The sequence below is a fragment of the Dipodomys merriami genome, unplaced genomic scaffold (assembly GCF_024711535.1).
Source record: "Dipodomys merriami isolate MVZ:Mamm:240054 unplaced genomic scaffold, mDipMer1.0.p SCAF_158, whole genome shotgun sequence".
NCBI lineage: Eukaryota > Metazoa > Chordata > Mammalia > Rodentia > Heteromyidae > Dipodomys > Dipodomys merriami.
In genome coordinates, this window is record NW_027202915.1 from 2560772 (window position 1) to 2581624 (window position 20853).

Here is a 20853-nt window from a genome sequence, read left to right on the forward strand (position 1 = left end):
CTGCTCTCTGTTAATAAATGAGTTTTTCTACCTGCTGGATTTGGCTCCCTGCTGTGTCTGATTGTCTCCTGGGCTGAGGGAGGCTAGGGAACGGGCGAGCGCCGCACTTACCTTTCCTTGGACCCCGTCCGTCTTTTGTGGGACAGATGAAGACCCAACATCACAGGTGAGGACACACAGGTGACACAGGTGAGAGTACACAGGTGAGGACACAGGTGAGGGTGCACAGGTGACACAGGTGAGGGTGCACAGGTGACACAGGTGAGGACACACAGGTGACACAGGTGAGGACACACAGGTGACACAGGTGAGGGTGCACAGATCGGGTGGGGGCGCAGGTGGAGGCTGGGTAGACCCGTGGCTCCTTAGGAGGTCAGGCCCTCTCCAGCCCCTCCCCTCCCCTGCCCTGACTCGGCTGGACGCGTGTCCACAGCGTGTCACCTGGAGAATGGCCCAAGGGGTGGATGGCGGCCCCGGGTGCAGAGCTCGGTGCCCGTGCACCGGGTCTGGTCTAGAGCAGGTGTGTCTCACACCCAGAGCTACGTGTGCACGGCTCTGTCCTGACCCCCGGCAAGACCTGAGCACTCTGGTTACTGATTAGGAGTTCCTTCTATGTTATGTCACACCCTCCAGCTAGTCTCCTGAGCACAGTGGAGAAAGGGCTGTGCTCCCGTCACTGTGCCGGGCTCAGCCCTGCAGGGAAGAAAGAGCAAGAACCCAGCCATCAACCTGCCCACACATCAGCTCAGGGCAGTACACAGAGGGAGAGGGGAGGGAGGGAGGGAGGGAGGGAGAAACGGGACAGAAAGAGACAGGAAGAAAGGAAGGAAGGAAGGAGGGAGGGAGGGAGTGGGAGGGGGGAAGGGCAGGTGGGCGGGCGGGCGGGCGGGCTCCTCATACCTGCGGTAGATGGCGGAGGAGGCCATCTTGGCCCAGGTGTTGAAGAAGCGCAGTCTCTCCATGAGGTCGCTGACCCAGGAGCTCAGTGGCCGGCAGGATTTGTAAGCATGCTTCTAGAAGGAGACAGGGTCGGGAGGGGGGCGTCTGCAAACGCTGCTAAGCGCTCCCCTGCCAGGGAGGAGGGCTGGCAGAGTCAGTGTCCTCAGCGCGGAAGGGGCGGCTGGCCCTTCCTTGCCAGGGAGGAGGGCTGGCAGAGTCAGTGTCCTCAGCGCGGAAGGGGCGGCTGGCCTGCTCCCTCCTGCCTCCCTGTCTGGCCTCTCCGGGGTCCCTCTCCTCCCCGTCCACCAGTCATCTTCCACACACCAAGGCGGGGTGGGGAGGCCCTGGGCTTCCGGAACAGGCCTGTCCACAGCCGAGCCGCCGCCCGCCGGCCCCCACCGCCCTGTCCGCGGCCCCGCCCTGGACAGCTCTGAGCCCTGCATTTCTCTCCGGCTCTGCTAAGCCGAGCCTCTCCCCGGCTCTTCCCTGTGTTTACTAATCCTAAAATAGTTAAACATTTTTAGTTCAACAGTCAATGCCAATGCTTCAAATTTTATTCTAAAACCTGAATACAGTAAAAAAAAAAAAGAAAGAAAAAAGTCCCAGTAAGGCGGCAAACACACCGACAGCGTAAAAGACAAAGTGCGGAGTGTAAGGTCCGCTCCTGGATGGCGAGCAGACTCCACCCTCCTCGCAGCAAAGTCTCCACCCAGTACCTGCGTTACCTAGGCAACTGGGACACCTGGAAGAGGTCACATCTGCATCCGCTGAGGTCACATCTGAATTTGATGTGGCCACACCTTTCTCCACCCATACCCTAGATAAGGCCTAGCCCAGGCCCAGACTCTCCCTTTTTTCTCTCTCTGCTCTTTTCTAGCCCTTGCTGCTCTTTTCTTGCTCTCTTGCTCTCTCTCTTTCCCAGCCACGTGGAGTGCCAACCTTGCCTGGTCCCAGCAGGTCTACCCCTTACCTGAATACCACGTGAGTGCTACTGTTCTTACCCCTCTCTCTGCTCTTTTCTCTCTCTTTCCTCTCTTCCCAGCTCTCTCTCATTCCCAGGCCTTTCCCAGCCACGTGGAGTGCCACCCTTGCCTGGTCCAAGCAGGTCTACTGAATAAACCTACCCCTTATCTGAATACCACGTGCGTGCTGGTGCTGTTCTTACTCGGCTACCTCTTTTTAAAAACCTAACAGCGGAGGAAAGTGTCCCCTTCCACCACGGGCTCCTGGCTCATCGCCTCCCTCACAGACACCAACACAACGTACTTTCCTTCTAAACCTTCTACTTGTGTTTCTTGAATCTAAAACACACATGCTTTTATAAAGAAATGGATGCCTCATGTATGTATGTATATATACATATATGTGCCAGTCCTGGGGCTTGAACTCGGGGCCTGGGCACTGTCCCTGAGCTTCTTTTGTTCAAAGTTAGCACTCTACCACTTGAGTTACAGCACGACTTCTGGCTGTTTTCTTATGTGGTGCTGAGGAGTTGACCCCAGGGCTTCATGCACGCTAGGCAAGCACTCTACCACTGAGCCGCCTTCCCAGCCAAACATGTGTGTATATGTGTGTGTGTGTGTGTGTGTGTGTGTGTGTGTGTGTGTGTGTGTGTGTGTGTGTGTGTGTGTGTGTGTGTGTGTGTGTGTGTGTGTGTGTGTGTGTGATATTTTGTGGATTGTGGGGCTTGAACTCTGGGCCTGGGCGCTGTCCCTTAGCTCTTCAGCTCAAGGCAAGCACTCTACTGCTTGAACCACAGCGCCACTTCTGGTTTTCTGGTGGTTTATTGGAGATAAGAGTCTCAAGGACTTTCCTACCTGGGTTGGCTTTGAACTGAGATCCTCAGATCTCAGCCTCCTGAGTAGCTAGGATTACAGGCGTGAACCACCAGTGCCTGGCGCCAACATGTATATTTTTATAATCCTTAAAAAATAGATAGTCTCGGGGCTGGGAAGGTGGCTCAGTGGTAGAGCGCTTGCCTTGCATGCCTGAGGCCCTGGATTCGATTCCTCAGCACCACATAAGCAAAAAGAAAAAAGCCGGAAGTGGCACTGTGGCTCAAGTGGTAGAGCGCTAGCCTTGAGCTGAAGAGCTGAGAGACAGTGCCCAGGCCCAGAGTGCAGGCCCCATGAACGGACCCCCCCCCCCCAAAAAATAAGATAGTCTCACCGCTACCCGATGGCCTGCAGGCATCCGCCCTCTGCCCTTTGACCCCTTCTGCCCCGCCTGACACCTCATGCATGAATGGAATCCCCACACTGCTCTCAGAGGTGGCCTTCACAGATCTGGGTGGCAGCTCCCGTGGATGGCGTGTGCGTCAGCCTGGCCGTCCTACCTGCCACAGGGTGGGCACTTTCATGCTGATCAAGCAGTCGTAGGTCTCCTCCATGTCCTGCGTCAGCACCTGCTCTCCCTTCACCGCAAGCTGGATGTCCTTCAGTGACTGGTGTACCACCAGCAGCAACTTGTCAAACCTTTGTATTTCTTGGTTTAGGAAGGTTATCAGGGCGCAGTGGATGAGGGGGTCATGGCCTGGGGACAGAACGGGGCTTGTCGGCAAGGCTCTGACCGCCGGGGGGGGAGGGGGTTCCCGGGTCTCAGATGGCGGATGCCGTATTGTCGGAGGCCCCTGCCTGCTCTCCTGGCGGGGGTGCACGTGCTCACAGCCTGGGAACCGGCCGCTGCGGGCCTGGCGCCCACGGCCCATTAAACCATTAAAAATTCAAACACCGCTTTAGCTTGCACAAGATATGAAGGGCTGGATGCAGCCCAAAGCCCGGCCAGCGGCCCCCGAGGCCTGGCGATGCCCAGCCCGCGTCGGCCTGTGACAGGGACACCTGCTTCACACTGATGTCACCCGGCAGCCCGAGCACGCCCGGCCCTGCACTGGCCCACCTTGAATGCTGGTGTAGAGCTTCTGCCAGATGGAGCTGGCCAGGAGGCCTCTCAGGGTGGTGGGCTTGGACTCCTGGGGGACCTCCGCCTCCACTCCCAGCGGCAGCTGGGCCAGCAAGTTGGCCACGATTTCCAGCACCAGGTCCTCATTGCTCTGCCCAGGACTGCAGGGAGAAGTGGGGCCTCCTGAGTGCCGTGTGTGCGCGCACACACATGCGCGCGTATGCACACACAGGCGCGCACACACACACGCGAACACACATGTACACACACACAAACACATGCGCACACGCACACACAAACACGCACGCATACATGCGCACACGCACACACATGCACGCACGCACACACACACACACACAAGAATGCTGTCTGGTGACATGGAGAGAGAAGGAAACTGTAAAGTCCATTCCTGGACGGCAAACAGACCTCGCCCAGTACCTGCGTTACCTAGGCAACTGGGACACCTGGAAGAGGTCACATCCGCATCCGCTGAGGTCACATCTTAACCTGATGTGGCCACACCTTTCTCCCACCTGATCCCACTTCCCTTTACCTGGACACACCCTTCCCCACCCCCTACCCTATATAAGGCCTAAACCGCGGCCTGACCGCCCTTTTTCTTTTGCCAGCTGCGTGGAGTGCCAACCTTGCCTGGTCCCAGCAGGTCTACTGAATAAACCTAACCCCTTACCTGAATACCACGTGCGTGGTGCAGTTCTTACTTGGCTACCTCTTTTTAAAAACCTAACAGATACATGGTCTCCCTGATAAGCGGATGATAAATCCAAAATGTTAGGTGATATGACAAAACTAACAGGACTTAAGAAACAAAGAACTCCCACTCATCTGGTTGAACCACTACTAAATATCCCCATGCTGCTGATCACGTGTATGGTATATAACATATGAACACCGTTATATATTACAGACTGTGATAGACAATTTGCTCCAGGAAAGTTAGAATGAACTTGTGACTTTAAACGAGCATCATTATTCCACAATACTGTGAATTTCCGGAAATTAAGTAATCACTTAATCACAATCAAAAAAAAAAAAAAAAGAACCTTGGGGAAGGGAGGGAGGGAGGGGACGGTAGGAGGAAAACAATGGAGGGGGTAACAATGTTCAAGAGGAAGTGGAAGTGTACTCTTTACCTCACTCATGTAACTGTAACCCTCTGTATAGAATCTTTACAATAAAAAAATTAAAAAAAAAACAAAAAAAAAAAACCTAACAGAAACAGGGATTTCTAAAGACTAAGAGCTCCTTGTGAAACAGATTCTGAGCACAGGAGAGGCGTCTGGGGCGGGAGCAGTGTGCGCCTCGCCTCGGTTCCTGTGGAAAGGCGCGGTGTGCGCGCGGCCGCCCTGCCCCTGCGTGGCACTGGTGGCCTGTTCTCACCTGACTATGAGCGTGAGGGGGACGGCCCTGGGCCGCAGGGCCATCAGGCTGTCCACCAGCCGCTGGGCCTCCGCCTCCCTGCAGCTCCTGGTAGCCTCCGGGTGGATGGCCAGCACCTCGGGGCTGTCCTCCTCAGGCAGGGCCCGGACAAGCTGCACATAGTCCTGGAAGCTTCCGGAGCCAGGCACTGGTGGGTACGGCTGAAAGTCGAGGCACTTGGTTAGCTTCTGCTCACACAACGCGGAGACCACAGGCGGGCCCGACTTAAATGCCAGGGGGCCGGGCAAGCACTTCACTGACAATGGATGCCACAGTTGGAACTAGCCATTTTACTTTGGGAAAACTGTGGGAGGAAAGTGAGGGTCCCGGTGTCAGGGTTGGGATGGAAGTGTATCTAGGGGCATCTGGGGAGGTCGAGCCTTGGTCCCTGCCTGTCCCAGTGTGTCCCTGCAGAGGCCGGGGAGATGGGAGAGGTCCTCAGTCTGCTCCCAGCTTCTGTGACAGCCCCCCTCCCCCTCTCCTTCCTCCCCCATGATGCACTGGGCCACCACAGACAGGTCATCACAGGCCCAGGGTGTGGGGGAGGGGAGGAGGCCCAGAGGCCCAGGGTGTGGGGGAGGGGAGGGGCCCAGAGGCCCAGGGTGTGGGGGAGGGGAGGGGCCCAGAGGCCCAGGGTGTGGGGGAGGGGAGGGGCCCAGAGGCCCAGGGTGTGGGGGAGGGGAGGGGCACAGCGTTGCTGCTCATCAGCCTCGTGCTGAGCGCTCTCGCCCGTGTGCACCAGGATCCACACCGCTTGCCTCTGTTCCCTACTGCCCTTTTTTGTTTTTTTTTGGCCAGTCCTGGGCCTTGAATTCAGGGCCTGGGCGCTGTCTCTAAACTTCCTTTACTCAAGGTGAGCTCTCTACCACTTGAGCCACAGAGCCACTTCCAGCTTGTTCTGTGTATGTGGTGTTAAGGAATCGAACCCAGGGCTTTATGTGTGCTAGCTAGGCAAGCGTTCTACCACTGAGCCACCTTCCCAGGCCTTGCCTTTTATATTCTAGTTCTCATAGGGCATGGACCTTTGCTGGCCCCAGGCTTGAGCTCAGAGCCCTTCACCTGCTGGTGCTGCTCTTCTACTTGAGCCATGCCTCCAGTCCAACCTTTGCTGGTTGCTTTGGAGATAAACCTTCACTGACTTTTCTACTTTGGATCATGATCCTGTAGATCTCATCCTCTGAGTAGCTAAGATTATAGGTGTGAACCACTTGTGCGTGGCTAAGAGCTCAAAAACAGTTGTTTTTGGGGTGACACTAGGATTTGATCAGGGTTCCATGCGTGCCAGGTGAGCGGCTCACCCCTGAGCCATGCCTGTATGCCGGTCATGTCCTTTTATTTTTATTATCACTGCCTTTATTTCCAGCCCTGCTTAAGATGGTATTTAATAGAGGAATAGGGGGATTATCTTAAAAAAAAATTAACGTGGAAAGGAGGGATTCCAAAACATAGAGTCATGCTTTTGATCATGAGCTGAAATAATCCCATTTTTTGCTTAATTTATCAAAACTTTTCATTTTCCCAATGTTTTCAATATCTTTGAAGTCAGAGTTACGGTTACATTTAATTGCAATAGTTTAAAGTCTTTCTCAGTATCACATAAACTTTATAATCCACATCTCTTCTCTCACCCTTTCTTTCTCTCTTGCTTTCTCTCTTTCTTCCCCCTCCCTCCCTCCCTCTTTTCTTCCTTTCTTTCTTCTTTCTTTCCAGTCCTGGGGTTTTCATTCATGACCTAGTGCTCGCTGGGTTGCTGCTCTACCACCTGAGCCATGCCTCCAGCCCCTCTGCGCAGATCGCACCGGCTCTTGCTCTCCGCTTGGCCAGCAATCTTGTGTCGTCTTCCACACAGCTAAGATGCACATCCAGGTTTTTATTGGTTGAGATTGGATCTCACAAGCATTTGCCTGACTTAGCCTAGAATGACAATCCTTTTGATCTCAGCCTTCAGAGTAGCTAGGACTAGCCACCATGCCTGGCTATAATTCATGCTTAGTGGGCAAGAAATAGAACCCTAAGAGCTGGAAGAGTTTATATAATTCTGGTGTCAGGATTAGCCAAGCCCAGATTTTATGTTACCTTGCTTAGTATCTTCATTTCTGAGACACAGTTTTCTCCCCTGTAAAATGAGATGATCAGAGTATCTCTGCCTCCTGGATTACTTGTGGCAAATTACCTTTGTGGCCCTGTCCTAAAAGTTCACAAACACTAGCGTTTATTTAAACACATCTTTCACATAGCGTCACAATGCCCAGCTGCAGGCAACTGAGCACTGTCGGGAGACGCCTCTCTTCCTACCTCATGGCCAGCCTTGAGCACATCAGGGTTCCAGAACCTGTACAGCAGCGTGTGTAGGCACCGGCTGTCCCAAACGTCCGACACCCGGCCGCCGTAGGTCACCTCTCCGACCATGTAGCGCAGGGCCTGCCAGGGCACGGCGGCCTGCTTGCTCAGGGCCTTGCCCAGCACCTTCACCGACACCTTCAGAAAGGGTCCGCGCGTCAGCACGCTGACATCAGCCCCCCTGACCCTGGACCCCTCCCACAGGCAAAGCGCGACACAGCTTTCCAGTCATTTTTGCTGTGTTGAACACTGAGCTACTTACATGACCTCTTCAAAACAAAACGTGGTGCTCCGTTCGCAGGCAGGGCCGGCCTGGCCCCCGGCCTAGCCCCGACCCGCACCCCAACCCAGCCAGCGGGAGGCTGGTGGGACAGCTGTCCCCCCTCCGCTCCTGCCTTCCTTTCCCTTCACCAGCTCTGCCTGCCCGCCGTGCTCACCCCCCCTCTCCTTGCTGTTTTATTCAAAATGGCTTCAAAAAGTCATAAGAAATGCCTTCCCCACACCTGTTGAGATGACTGTCTAAAGCAGGATTGTGGATTTCTAGGAGTGAGCCACGGATACACTGCTAGAATAAATCCACTTGGCTACAGCACACTGCTGAAATGGACCGCTGTGTCCGCCGCCCTGACCGCGAAGGCTGGCTGCAGGGCTGTGAGCTCAGCCGCCGCCCTCCGGGGCCCCCCCCTCCGCTGGGGGCCCTGGCTGCTTCTCTATAGAGTCACGCTCACCTCAAAGTCCGAGGAGCTGAATTTATAGGGGATATTCCACCCCAGTGTTCCATAGTTGCTCCTTTCTTTAATCACAGCATTGAAAAAGCACAGGCTAAAGAGAAGTGTTTTCCACGCTGGTCCACACTCAGGGTTTTCAAGTGTTTCTTCCGTCACCTCTCCACTTCCACCGCTCCCGAACATCTGGAGTAAGTGGCTCTTCAGTCCCTGGGGAGGCTCCATAGCGATCTGGGAGTGAAGATGGGGGCGCAGGTCACCGGAGACACGTCCATCAACACCGCTGAGACCTTCAGGGTTCATCAACCAATCAAAACCTTGTCTACAAAAGGACCGTCCTGGACGCTCTGTATTGTTCCAACTCATAGTTTGCACTGCGGTGAAAAGTGCCTGTGTGGGCTGGGAAGGTAGCTCAGCGGTAGAGTGCATGCCTTGCAAGCATGAGGCCCTGGGTTCGATTCCTCAGCACCACATAAACAGAAAAAGCCGGAAGTTGTGCTGAGGCTCCAGTGGTAGAGCGCTAGCCTTGAGCTGAAGAGCTGAGGGACAGCGCCCAGGCCCAGAGTTCAGGCCCCATGACCGGCAAAAAAAAAAAAAAAAAAAAAAAGAAAAGTGCCTGTGTGAAGCTGGGTGCTGGTGGCTCATGCCCGTAACCTAGCCAGTAAAACCCTCAGCCCTGGGCATGTGTGCGACAGTGCTGAGGGTGTGGGGGGAGGAGGATGGAAGTCACAGTGTGGCTGTCAGCCCAAAACTGGGAAGGGTCTGATACGTTGCTCAGTACACAAAGCCAGAATGTAACTGCTTCCATATTCCTTCTAAGTCAAAACACCTGTGGTATGTATTCTTGCTATACCTGGCTCATACCATTGTGTGGCTGTATACACAAGACGGCCATAAGGCATATGGCTGTGCATGTGTGCGTGACCTGCACACGCTCATACCGCTCCCCACGTGTGTGTGTGGGGGGGGTTTGGACAGGATGGAGGACTGTGGTGTGTGCCATGGGGAAGATGTTTGCTTTGGGAATGAGGAGAGGTGTCTAGAGCCCTTCTTTTCCTATTTTTAAATAACTTCACGTGTGTGTGTGTTTTGGGACAGTCTCTGTGGCTCGGCGTGGCCTGTGACTCTTGGGGCTGTGCGGCAGGAGAGCCCCGGCCGCGCCCAGAGCGCGGGGTTCTCGCGCACCTGCCGTGTCAGCAGATAGCTGGACTTTATTACAAAATGTCCAGCAGACAGAGGACAAACATCCACAGAGCGCAGCGGCACGGCAGCCCAGGCGCCCAGCGCTCCCCCTCCCCCTCCCCCCCCCCCCCCCCCCCCCGCGCATCCGGGACAGACACCTGCCCTCCCCCGTGAGGCATGTGCGTGTGGGAAGCGCCACGTCTCCTGCCTGCCCGACGGACCCTGCCCAGAGCTAGCCGGGTCCTCACTCAGAGTCCCACGGACCGTAGAGTGGCCACGGACAGGCTGCGTGCAGCCAGCGTGCACATGCTAGAGGAGGAGGTGGAAGGGTGAATGAAATCTCCAGCCCCAGCCCAGCCTAGGACGTACAGGGAGACCGGCTCAAAAACACATGAAGGCGCATTTTGGTTTCTAGCCCCTGGACCCTTAGCATCCCTACTTGCTCTGGGCAGGAGCTACGCCGTGAGTTCTGTGGACTGTGTCAGCACCTTGCGAGCCTCGCCTGGGCCTGGGCCCAGCTCAGCCTGAGAACCAGCACCCTCTTCCGAACACGCTTGACTTTGTTCTTACCTTCACACTTTTTCGAAGAATAGAAACTGGGAATGTACTGACTGACTTTGAGCTTAACCACAGCCTAAAGTCAGGGTCTACTGACACCTCTGGCCTATTAAATCTGCAAAACAAAGTATTTTAATATAAATATTCTAAACAACGTGTACTTAAGAGTCCCAGCACTTCAGTATTTGAAGTGACCTTAGAAATACCACAGAGCTTCCATGTTGTACAAGAATTTGCATAAAATTCATCAACTCCCACTCTCCCTCCTTTATTTTTGCATTTAATTGTCCCAAATTTGACAAGTAGCACTCTTCATTTTGTCCACTCTTTTCCCTTTTTTTTTTTTTAATCTACTGGCAAAAGTTTTGAACTCAGGGCCCCATGCTTGCTAGATAGGTGCTCCAGCACTTGAGCTAACCACAAATCTTCATTTTGTTCTTTCTTATTATGGGCCAAATCCATTGAATGAAGTAGAATTAGCAAGTCCATACTTTCCTAAGTAGATAAATGAATAGTTCTAGCAGAAGGACTGAGTCTGCCTCTCCCGCACGCTAGGCTTGCTGGTTACCACTGAGCTCCTTCAAGTAAATTTAGGAGCAATGGTAGAGTTAGAAAAACACCATTTCAGGGCTGGGAAGGTGGCTCAGTGGTAGAGCACTTGCCTTGCATGCATGAGGCCCTGGATTCAATTCCTCAGCACCACATAAGCAAAAAGAAAAAAGCCGGAAGTGGCACTGTGGCTCAAGTGGTAGAGCGCTAGCCTTGAGCTGAAGAGCTGAGGGACAGCGGCCAGGCCCAGAGTTCAGGCCCCACAACGGGACCCCAAAAAATAAAAAAGGAAAAAAAAAGAAACCAATACAACAATAATTGTACTTCATTTGAAAGTCGAGGAATGCATAAACTGTGGGGTGACAGTTTAAAACATGTGCATGTGGCAGAAAGTTCTGGAAGTCAGAGGGGAGGGTGAGGCCCTACTGACCCTGCAGGTTTTCATCAAGTCTGAAATTGTTCTTTAAAAATGTACAAAGCAAAATAAGAGAAGCAAGAAAAGACCACAAAACCCCAGAATGCCGCTAAATAAAAATGAAACAAACCTGTGACCACTCCTCTCGTGTCTAAAATAAGACGCAATCGATCCCTAGCTTTGTTTGTTTCCTCTAGCAATTTATTATGAATATGTTTCTTTAACTTGTAAACTTGAGAGCTATTTCTTCACGCTTCTCTCTCCCACTTAGGTTCCTAGAATGGTAGCCTTCAACATGCTAAAGACGTGATGAATAAGGAAACAAATTCCTGCTCATCATAGTCTGGCTCCATTAAGTTTTCACATATAATGTTCTGAAGATTTTCCTAATTGCTTCCTTCCCCTCTTTTCTCCCTCCCTCATCCTTTCTTCTTTCTCCTCTCATCTAGAGTGGGGTGTGCTGCTGTGAGTGTCATCTTGGGTACTGAACCACAGCCCCCCCCTGGCAGCCTCAGAGCTCCTGGGCTGGATACAGGGCTCCGAAGGCAGAAGGCGCTCTAGCAAACGCAAGGTCCTGAGGTCAAACCTCAGACCTGCAACACGCGCATGCACCCATCCACATGCACGCATACACACATGCATGCACACGCACACGCACGCACGTACACACTCGCGCACACAGCGCACACGTGCACGCACACACGCACGCACGCACGCACATACACGCAGACACATGCTCACGCACACACATACATGCACACATGCTCATGCACACACACGCACGCGCACACACACACATGCTCATGCACACACACAGCAGTGAGAGACCATCATGTAGACACGCTTATTCTACAACAGTGCCCATAAAACTAGACAGACCGCTGGCTGGGGGGCAGGAGACAGACCCCCCAGTTTCATGCAGTCACAGCAGCCCGCATTCAAACCAGGAGAAGCCTGCTTGCCTCTCCCTGGGCGAGGTGGTGGAGTGACCACGAGTCCTCCAGGGAAGGCCGGCAGACACAGCACGTGTGCCACCCAGAGTCCCATGGAACGCGCACGCGTGCGGTGGACCAGAACCGTGTGGAATGTGCCTCGCTCTGTGACAGGCCTACCCCCTGCATCTGAGCGGAGCGCACAGGCCCAGAGAGCACAGAGCACAGCAGGCACGCACACCACGGGAGTCCTGAGCAAGGACTGCCCTGTCTCAGCCTGCTTTCTGGCTCAGACTCCCTCTGCCTGCACCATCTGTCTCTGTCTGGCACAGTGTCTACAGCCGCTTCTACCTCTGTTGGTAGCTCTGACCATCTGATCCCTGACAGTGAACCACGGGGTCTTACGATTGCACTACCGCGCAGAGTCTGGGCATGAAGGAGGCGGCCAGGTGGCAGTTCTGCAGGAAGACCCACTGCTGCTTCTTGCCCAGCGCCTTGGAGATGAGATCTTCTGCCCTTGGCGGCCTGGCCTCGGCCCAAGGAAATCATGGTCACGTGGCTCGTGGTTCCTTTCAACTCCAGCGCAAACCTCAGGAGCATGCCAGCCGGGTCTGTCCCTGTGCAGAGGGGGACAGGCGTGTAACCCGGCACATGGCTCACGCCTGCAGTCCAGTCTACTCAGAAGGCTGAGATCGGAGGACTGCGGTTTGAAGTCAGCCCAGGCACTAAAAAAGTCTGTGAGACTTATCTCCAATTAACCACCAAAAAGCCATGGCTCATATGGTAGAGGGCTAGCCTTGAGCAAAAAGCTCAGGGATAGTGTCCAGATGCTGTGTTCAAGCCCCAGGATTGGCAGGTGTGCATGTGCACGCATGCACGCGCGCACACACACACACACACACACACACACCAAACAAACCAAATCTTCAAACCCTCAAACCCCACAACTACTGAGCTCATTTCATCTCCTCTTCAAAAACCGGCAGCACTTTGGTGCAGGGGTGAGAGTGGGGTGGGGGAGGAGGAAGAGAAGAAAGAGGAGGGGGGAGAGGAGGAGGAGGGGGGAGGAGGAAGAGGAAGAGGAGGGAGAGGAGGAGGGAGAGGAAGAGGAGGGGAAGGAGGGGGGAAGGGGGAGGAAGAGAAGGAAGAAGAAGAGGAGGGAGAGGAGGAAGAGGAGGAAGAGGAGGAGGAGGAGGAAGAAGAGAGGAGGAGGAGGAGGGAGATGAGGGAGAGGAGGGGGAGGAGGGGGAGGAGGGAAGAGGAAGAGAAGGAAGAGGAGGAGGAGGAGGAGGAGGGAGAGGAGGAGGAGGAGGGAGAGGAGGAGGGGGAGGAGGGGGAGGAGGAAGATGATGAGGAGGAGGGAACAGGAGGAAGAGGGAAGAAGAGGAAGAGGAGGAGGAGGAGGGAGAGGAGGAGGGTGAGGAGAAAGAGGAGGAGGAAGAGGAAGGAGAGGAGGAAGAGGAGGAGGAGGAAGAGGAGGAGGAGGAGGGGAGGAGGAGGAGGAGGGGGAGGAGGAGGGGAGGAGGAAGAGGGGGAGGAAGAGGAGGAGGAAGAGGAGGGAGAAGAGGAAGAGGAGGAGGAGGGGGAGAAGGGGGAGGAGGGAGAGGAGGAGGGGGAGGAGGAGGGGGGAGGAGGAGGAAGAGGGAGAGGAGGAGGGGGAGGAGGAGGAGGAGGGGGAGGAGGAGGAGGAGGGAGAGGAGGGGGAGGAGGAGGGAGAGGAGGGGGAGGAGGAGGGAGAAGAGGAGGGGGGAGGAGGAGGGGGAGGAGGAGGGAGAGGAGGGGGAGGAGGAGGAGGAGGGAGAAGAGGAGGGGGGAGGAGGAGGGGGAGGGGGAGGGGGAGGAGGGGGAGGGGGAGGAGGGGGAGGACACAGTCAGAGCACTGAGGCTACAGGGTTTTGAAATTAGAGCCCAGACTTGGTGTTTTGTCTTTGCCCCCTCCTTGCCGTGACCTGGGTTTTCTGCTCCTGCGGGGAGGGGAGGGCAGGCAGGGGGTGCTGGGGGCGCTGTCTGCTCCATGCCTGTCTGTCCTTCCTCCTCAGTCGCGGGGCTCCAGGCCTGTGGCCAGGCCCCGGCAGTGCAGCTGTTATCAACACGTTGGGCAGACCTACTGTCTCCCTGGAGGAGCAGTGCCCCACGTCTTCCTTCCATTCTGTTCTCTGGAGCGTGAGAGGGTGCCTGGAGGCCCAGTCCGTAAAAATACCAAGTCTGCTCTGCTCTGTGTGTGTGCTAGGCCCGGGGCTGGCCTTCCCCAGCTGCTCTGGGCCAGCACTCTGCATAGGCCTCACAGCACCAAAGCAAAAACACCCCAGGCACACCCCTCTGGCGACCACCGTGCCCACCGGAGAGCAGCCCTTGCGCACACCTCGGTGGGAGGGAACCCACGCGCACCTCGGTGGGAGGGGAACCCACCGCACACCTCGGTGGGAGCAAACCCACGCGCACCTCGGTGGGAGGGAACCCACGCACACCTCGGTGGGAGCAAACCCATGCGCACACCTCGGTGGGAGCAAAACCCCACGCACACCTCGGTGGGAGCAAACCCACGCGCACCTCGGTGGGAGGGAACCCACGCGCACCTCGGTGGGGAGCAAACCCACGCACACCCTCGGTGGGAGGGAACCCACGCACACCTCGGTGGGAGCAAACCCATGCGCACACCTCGGTGGGAGCAAACCCACGCACAACCTCGGTGGGAGCGAACCCACGCACACCTCGGTGGGAGCAAACCCACGCACACCTCGGTGGGAGCAAACCCACGCGCACACCTCGGTGGGAGCAAACCCATGCACACCTCGGTGGGAGCAAACCCCACGCGCACCTCGGTGGGAGGGGAACCCACGCGCACCTCGGTGGGAGCAAACCCACGCGCACCTCGGTGGGAGCAAACCCACGCACACCTCGGTGGGAGCAAAACCCATGCACACCTCGGTGGGAGCAAACCCCACGCGCGCACCTCGGTGGGAGGGGAACCCACGCGCACCTCGGTGGGAGGGAACCCATGCGCACCTCGGTGGGAGCAAACCCACGCGCATACCTCGGTGGGAGCAAACCCATGCACACCTCGGTGGGAGCAAACCCATGCGCACCTCGGTTGGGGAGGGAACCCATGCGCACCTCGGTGGGAGCAAACCCACGCACACCTCGGTGGGAGCAAACCCACGCGCACCTCGGTGGGAGGGAACCCACGCGCACCTCGGTGGGAGCAAACCCACGCGCACCTCGGTGAGAGCGAACCCCACGCGCACCTCGGTGGGGAAGCGAACCCACGCGCACCCGGACACACTGCGCGCCCCTCGGGAGAGCCAGCGCGCCCGCCTCACCAGAGGGGTGGATCAGGAGCAGCGGGCTCCGGGACGTGGAGTCGTCGTAGGATTCCTTCAGACTCACTGTGGTTCTGGGGATATATTCATGTCCCATGTGGTCACTTATGAAGCTTCTCACTGAATTCTTCAAGTGTTCTGGCCTAAGAATCTTTATCTAAAAGGAAAAAGAGCAAATGAGGTAACTGCCACCACCCGGGAGGCTCTATGGAGGGAGGACCCGGGCGCCGGGGCCCGGGGAGGGGAGGCTGGGCCCGCAGAGGGGGGGAGGCCGTGTGCGGCCCACAGAGGGGGGGAGGCTGGGGCCTGCAGAGTGGAGGGGAGGCCGTGTGCGGCCCCGCAGAGTGGGGGGGAGGCCGTGTGCAGCCCGCAGAGGGGAGGGGAGGCAGTGTGCGGCCGCAGAGGGGAGGGGAGGCAGTGTGCGGCCCGCAGAGGGGAGGGGAGGCAGTGTGCGGCCGCAGAGGGGAGGGGGAGGCAGTGTGCGGCCGCAGAGGGGAGGGGAGGCAGTGTGCAGCCCGCAGAGGGGAGGGGAGGCAGTGTGCAGCCCGCAGAGGGGAGGGAGGCTGGGGCTCGCAGAGGGGAGGGGAGGCTGGGGCTCGCAGAGGGGAGGGGAGGCTGGGGCTCGCAGAGGGGAGGGGAGGGCAGTGTGCAGCCCGCAGAGGGGAGGGGAGGCTGGGGCTCGCAGAGGGGAGGGGAGGCAGTGTGCAGCCCGCAGAGGGGAGGGGAGGCTGGGGCCCGCAGGGGGGGGAGGCTGGGGCCCGCAGGGGGGGGGAGGCCGTGTGCGGCCGCAGAGGGGGGGGGGGAGGCTGGGGGCCCGCAGAGGGGGGGGGAGGCTGGGGGCCCGCAGAGGGGGGGGGAGGCTGGGGCCCGCAGGGGGGGGGGAGGCCGTGTGCGGCCGCAGAGGGGGGGGGAGGCTGGGGCCCGCAGGGGGGGGGAGGCTGGGCCCGCAGGGGGGGGAGGCCGTGTGCGGCCGCAGAGGGGGGGCGGCACCCGGCCGTGCTCCTTGATTCAGCACAAGAAGACTTTCCCTCCTGCTTTTCCCTCTGCTGGCTGCACCGGGCCGAGGCCCGGGTGGGTGGCCGGTCCCGAGGCCCGAGGCCCGAGTGGGTGGCGAGGCCCGAGGCCCAGGTGGGTGGCGGGTCCCGAGGCCTGAGGCCCGGGTGGGTGGCGAGGCCCGAGGCCCGAGGCCCGGGTGGGTGGCGGGTCCCGAGGCCCGAGGCCCGGGTGGGTGGCGGGTCCCGAGGCCCGAGGCCCGGGTGGGTGGCGGGGCCCGAGGCCCGAGGCCCGGGTGGGTGGCCGGTTCCGAGGCCCGGGTGGGTGGCGGGTTCCGAGGCCCGGGTGGGTGGCGGGGCCCGAGGTCCGGGCGGGTGGGTGGCGGGGTTCGAGGCCTGGGTTGGCCGGGCCCCTGCATAAGTGCGGGCAGGGCGGGGGCGGGTCCCCTCCTCGGGGCGGGGCGAGCGCCGCGTCCCCCCCCCGCGTGCGCGTCCCCCCCCGCGTGCGCGTCCCCCCCCGCGTGCGCGTCCCCCCCGCGTGCGCGTCCCCCCCCGCGTGCGCGTCCCCCCCCGCGTGCGCGTCCCCCCCGCGTGCGCGTCCCCCCCCCTCCTCCCCCCCCCGCGTGCGCGTCCCCCCCAGTCCCCCCCCCGCGTGCGCGTCCCCCCCCCCGCGTGCGCGTCCCCCCCCCCCGCGTGCGCGTCCCCCCCTCCTCCCCCCCCCGCGTGCGCGTCCCCCCAGTCCCCCCCCCCGCGTGCGCGTCCCCCCCCCCCGCGTGCGCGTCCCCCCCCGCGTGCGCGTCCCCCCCTCCTCCCCCCCCCCCCCCCCCCCGCGCGCGCGTCCCCCTCACCAGGATGAGTCTTTGGAAGGGCGTCAGCTCCTCCCAGGGGAAGCGGGAGGGCTCCCGCGGCTGCTCGTGGTCACCCAGCGGCTCTGTGGACGCAGGCAGGCGGGGAGGACCGGTTAGAGCAGCCCGCGTGTGTTTTCCGGTCGTGGGGCTTGAACTCCGGCCTGGGCACTCTCCTTGAGCTTCTCGCGCTCAAGGCGAGCGCTCTGCCACTTGAGCCACAGCGCCACTTGCGGCCTTTTCTGGGTATGTGTGCTGAGGATCGAACTCGGCTTCCTGCCTGAGCACCTTCCCAGGCGTGGGCAGAGTTCCTGGGACGCCATCTCAGCAGTGGCTGTGCGTGGAGCATGGCTGTATTCCTCCCCTTAATGTTAAAATGTAAGACCCGGAATTATTTCTCAGCTGCCAACCCGTGTACACAGACACACACTTAGGACAGAGGAAAGCCCAAGACTTTTTTGGTGCGTGCCTGTCTTGGGGCTTGCACTCAGGAGCCGTTTTGCTCAAGGCTAGCTTTCTCCCACTTGGGCCACCCTCTACTTCAGCCTTTTGGTTGAAGTCTCACAGACTCCTGCCATGCTGGCTTTGTGAGCCTCAGATTTCAGCCTCCTGCATAGCTGGGATTACAGGCGTGAGCGCCAGTAGCTCTTCTTACTTTCCTGGGATGAGCCATCCTTTGAGGAGAAAGGCATGCTAAGCAGCGAGTACACCGTCCTGCTCTTCCTGAAGGCTTCCCACTGCGGGGCGTCCGACAAGAGGGACCTGCAGAGGGGCGCGAACGCCCCCAGGTGATGGCTGACATACTGGCACTGCTTCCATCTGGAGGGGGTCAGCCACTGAAGATGTTGGGTTTTGCAGGTCTCAAACACATCTAACAGGAAAAGAAACATGGTCATGTGACAAGAGCCAAGTCCTTTAGCTGTCACTCACTCATCAGAGTAACAATCGAGTTACTTATTGCACAGCAGAGAAACAGTTTACACAAAACTTACTCAGGTTATTGTGGTAAGATGCACAAAAAGTTTATCTGGACTACTAAGAGCACACAGTCCAGGGGTGGAGCCACATTCACACCCCTGTGAATGCAGACCCTTGTCTGCAAATACAAACCCCTCCACCCGTTACACAATGCACCCTGTTTCCCCACTTCTCCAAGAACTTGGTGAGCAGTGCTCAGCTTCCGCAGTGGCCGCCTACCTGAGCTCATTTCAAATCTGTTCTACAAGGTTCACCCGTGCTGAGGCTTCCTCTGTCAGGCTGGACACTCTTCCAAGGTGTGTCTGTGTTACATTTTTACATATCAATTCACTGAACTGCTTTTAACTTTTTGGATATATATTTGGAGTGTATTTGCTGGATCATAGAGTAGTTCTATTTGTTCTTTTCTTTTTTAGTGCTGGTCCTGGGGCTTGAACTCAAGGCCTGGGCACTGTCCCTGACCCTTTTTGCTCAAGGCTAGTGTTCTCTCTACCACTTGAGCCATGGCTGCATTTCTGGCTTTTGGGTAGTTAATTGGAGATGAGCATTTCAGGGACTTTCCTGTCCTGGCTGACTTTGAACTGTGATCCTCAGGTCTCAGCCTCTTGAGAAGCTACGATAACAGGGGTGAGCCACTGGTGCTCAGCAAAATAGTTCTATTCTTAATGTTCTGAGGATCTTCTGACTTGACACTGGATCTGTGGCTCAAGTGGAAGAGTGCTAGCTAGGGACAGTTCCCAGGCCCAGAGTTCAAACCTCAGAAGCGGTGCATGAGCGTGTACACACACACATGCGCAGGGGTTACAATGATGGTACATATGCACGCACTGTGCTGGGCAGCCACATCTACGTGTGTTTACTTCAGTCAACCGCAGAAGAGTGACTGAGGGTCACAGTTTGGCCACATCCAGAGAAATTACTTTTACTTACTGTCAGTTCCAGGTGTGGGCAATATACTTTTAATATCTATCAATATGCCAGAGTATAAAAAGATGTTCCATTCCTCCTCTGGCAGAGACCCAAGATCACTCATCCAATTTCCATCAGCATTATTTTTCATGATCGTAGTACACAGTGAGAAGGAGAAGCAGAGTTTATGTTGATTAAATAAAGTGGAAGAAACAACCTGTGGGAGCACACAGCTGTCAGATCAGCCCAAATAAACATACCTCAGAATTCACAGTCACTAATCAAAAGCTCACCTTAAACACATTTCTTGTCAACACATCCATTGTGTTTTTAATATGCGTGTATATGTTACTGTTCCTATGTTCCAGGTCAGGTAGTGTTGTTAGACTTGTGATCCCATGAACTTGATCTGGAGGCACTGTCTCCTGTTTCACGTCAATTTCTTGTTCTTCGCTTTTGGAAGTTACCGAAGAAACAAACACCTCCCGAAACCAGGACAGGGAGAACTGGTACATGTAGTTGAGCCGGGCGAGGTCGGCTACCAGGAAGTAGAGCAGGGTTCCCCGAGTGGCAATGGGCAGATACTGCTCCCGGGCTGCTTGGAGTTCACTCTCCGCCTTTTCCGTTGCTTTGATGCGTTTTGAAATTTCGTTTGATGTCATTTTACACTTTTTTAAAGTATCTACAATCTCTTCATTATCTAATATGCACCCTAAACACATAAAAAGTATAATGTTAACCGAGCGGCGGCTGGAACATGGTGTTTTTTTTTTTTACTGTGGGCTTGTTGTCGTTGGGTCTTAGGCACTGTCCCTGAGCGTCTCTTGTTCAAGGCTAGCACTCTGCCCTTGAGCCATGGCTCAATCCTGGTTTTTTTCTGGTTAATTGGAGATGATAATCTCGTGGTTGGCTCTGAGCTGTGAATCTAGCCTCCTGAGCCGCTCACCTTCCATTTGCCAGCCACTGATGCCGGCTGAAACTGGTCTCAGCACTCACCCTCTCTTCTTGATATTACTTTGGAGTTTGAGGTTTCTATTTTATTACGGGATCATAGTAACTATTTCATCCTAACAAATACACTGTGACCATGTATGTGAATATGTGTGTGTGTAAAATATGATCCATTACAAACATTACAATAAAAATTCTAGAAAACCAGAAGTGGTGCCAAGGCTCAGGTGGTAGAGCGCTTGCCTTGAGCTGAAGAGCTGAGGGACTGCTCCCAGGCCCAGAGTTCAGCCCCAGGACCCACAAAAAAAAAAAATAATTCTAGAAACAGCTAGCCCACCATCAGTTCATGTGTCACGTGGTATGCCCTGCCTTTTGTTTTATGTTCTTTTTTTGTTGTGGTTGGTCGTGGGCCTGGGCGCTGTCCTCAGCTCCTCAGCTCAAGGCCAGCGCTCTACCGCTCAGGCCACAGCCACTTCCGGCTGCCTGGTTCACCGGAGATCAGAGTCTCACTGCCTTTCCTGCCCGGGCTGGCTTTGAACTGCGATCCTCCAGTCTCAGCCTCCTGAGCATCTGGGATGGCAGGCGGACGCTTTGATCTAGGGGACCCCACAGTGGACGGCCGGCAGGTGTCCTTACAGAGAAGTAGAACTTTCTGGAGGGGACAGGGAGGCGGATGAGAGTGAGTCAGGGGTCAGTGGCTCTCAGGGCGGTGGGATGGACCGGGGCCTCCAGCGCGGCCTCCCCCTCCCTCCTCCCCTCCCCCCTCCTCCTCCCCTCCCCCTCCCGCTCTTCCCCTCCCCTTCCTCCCCTCCCCCCTCCTCCCCTCCCCTCCCGCTCTTCCCCTCCCCTTCCTCCCCTCCCCCTCCCCCTGCCCTCCATG

The 20853-nt window shown here is 56.9% G+C and overlaps 1 protein-coding gene across 1 annotated transcript in view; it reads right to left on the minus strand.

Annotated features, from left to right (window-relative positions):
* Dnah14 (dynein axonemal heavy chain 14) overlaps positions 1–20853 on the minus strand; it is a 170970-nt gene that overhangs the window by 8622 nt on the left and 141495 nt on the right. The window contains 14 exon segments of the mRNA XM_070023147.1: positions 901–1013; positions 3275–3471; positions 3835–3998; positions 5239–5438; positions 7573–7755; positions 8346–8573; positions 10095–10197; positions 12384–12493; positions 12495–12595; positions 15299–15455; positions 17139–17221; positions 17791–18006; positions 19044–19239; positions 19316–19734. Of these exon segments, the coding sequence (XP_069879248.1) occupies positions 901–1013; positions 3275–3471; positions 3835–3998; positions 5239–5438; positions 7573–7755; positions 8346–8573; positions 10095–10197; positions 12384–12493; positions 12495–12595; positions 15299–15455; positions 17139–17221; positions 17791–18006; positions 19044–19239; positions 19316–19734 (2470 nt within the window).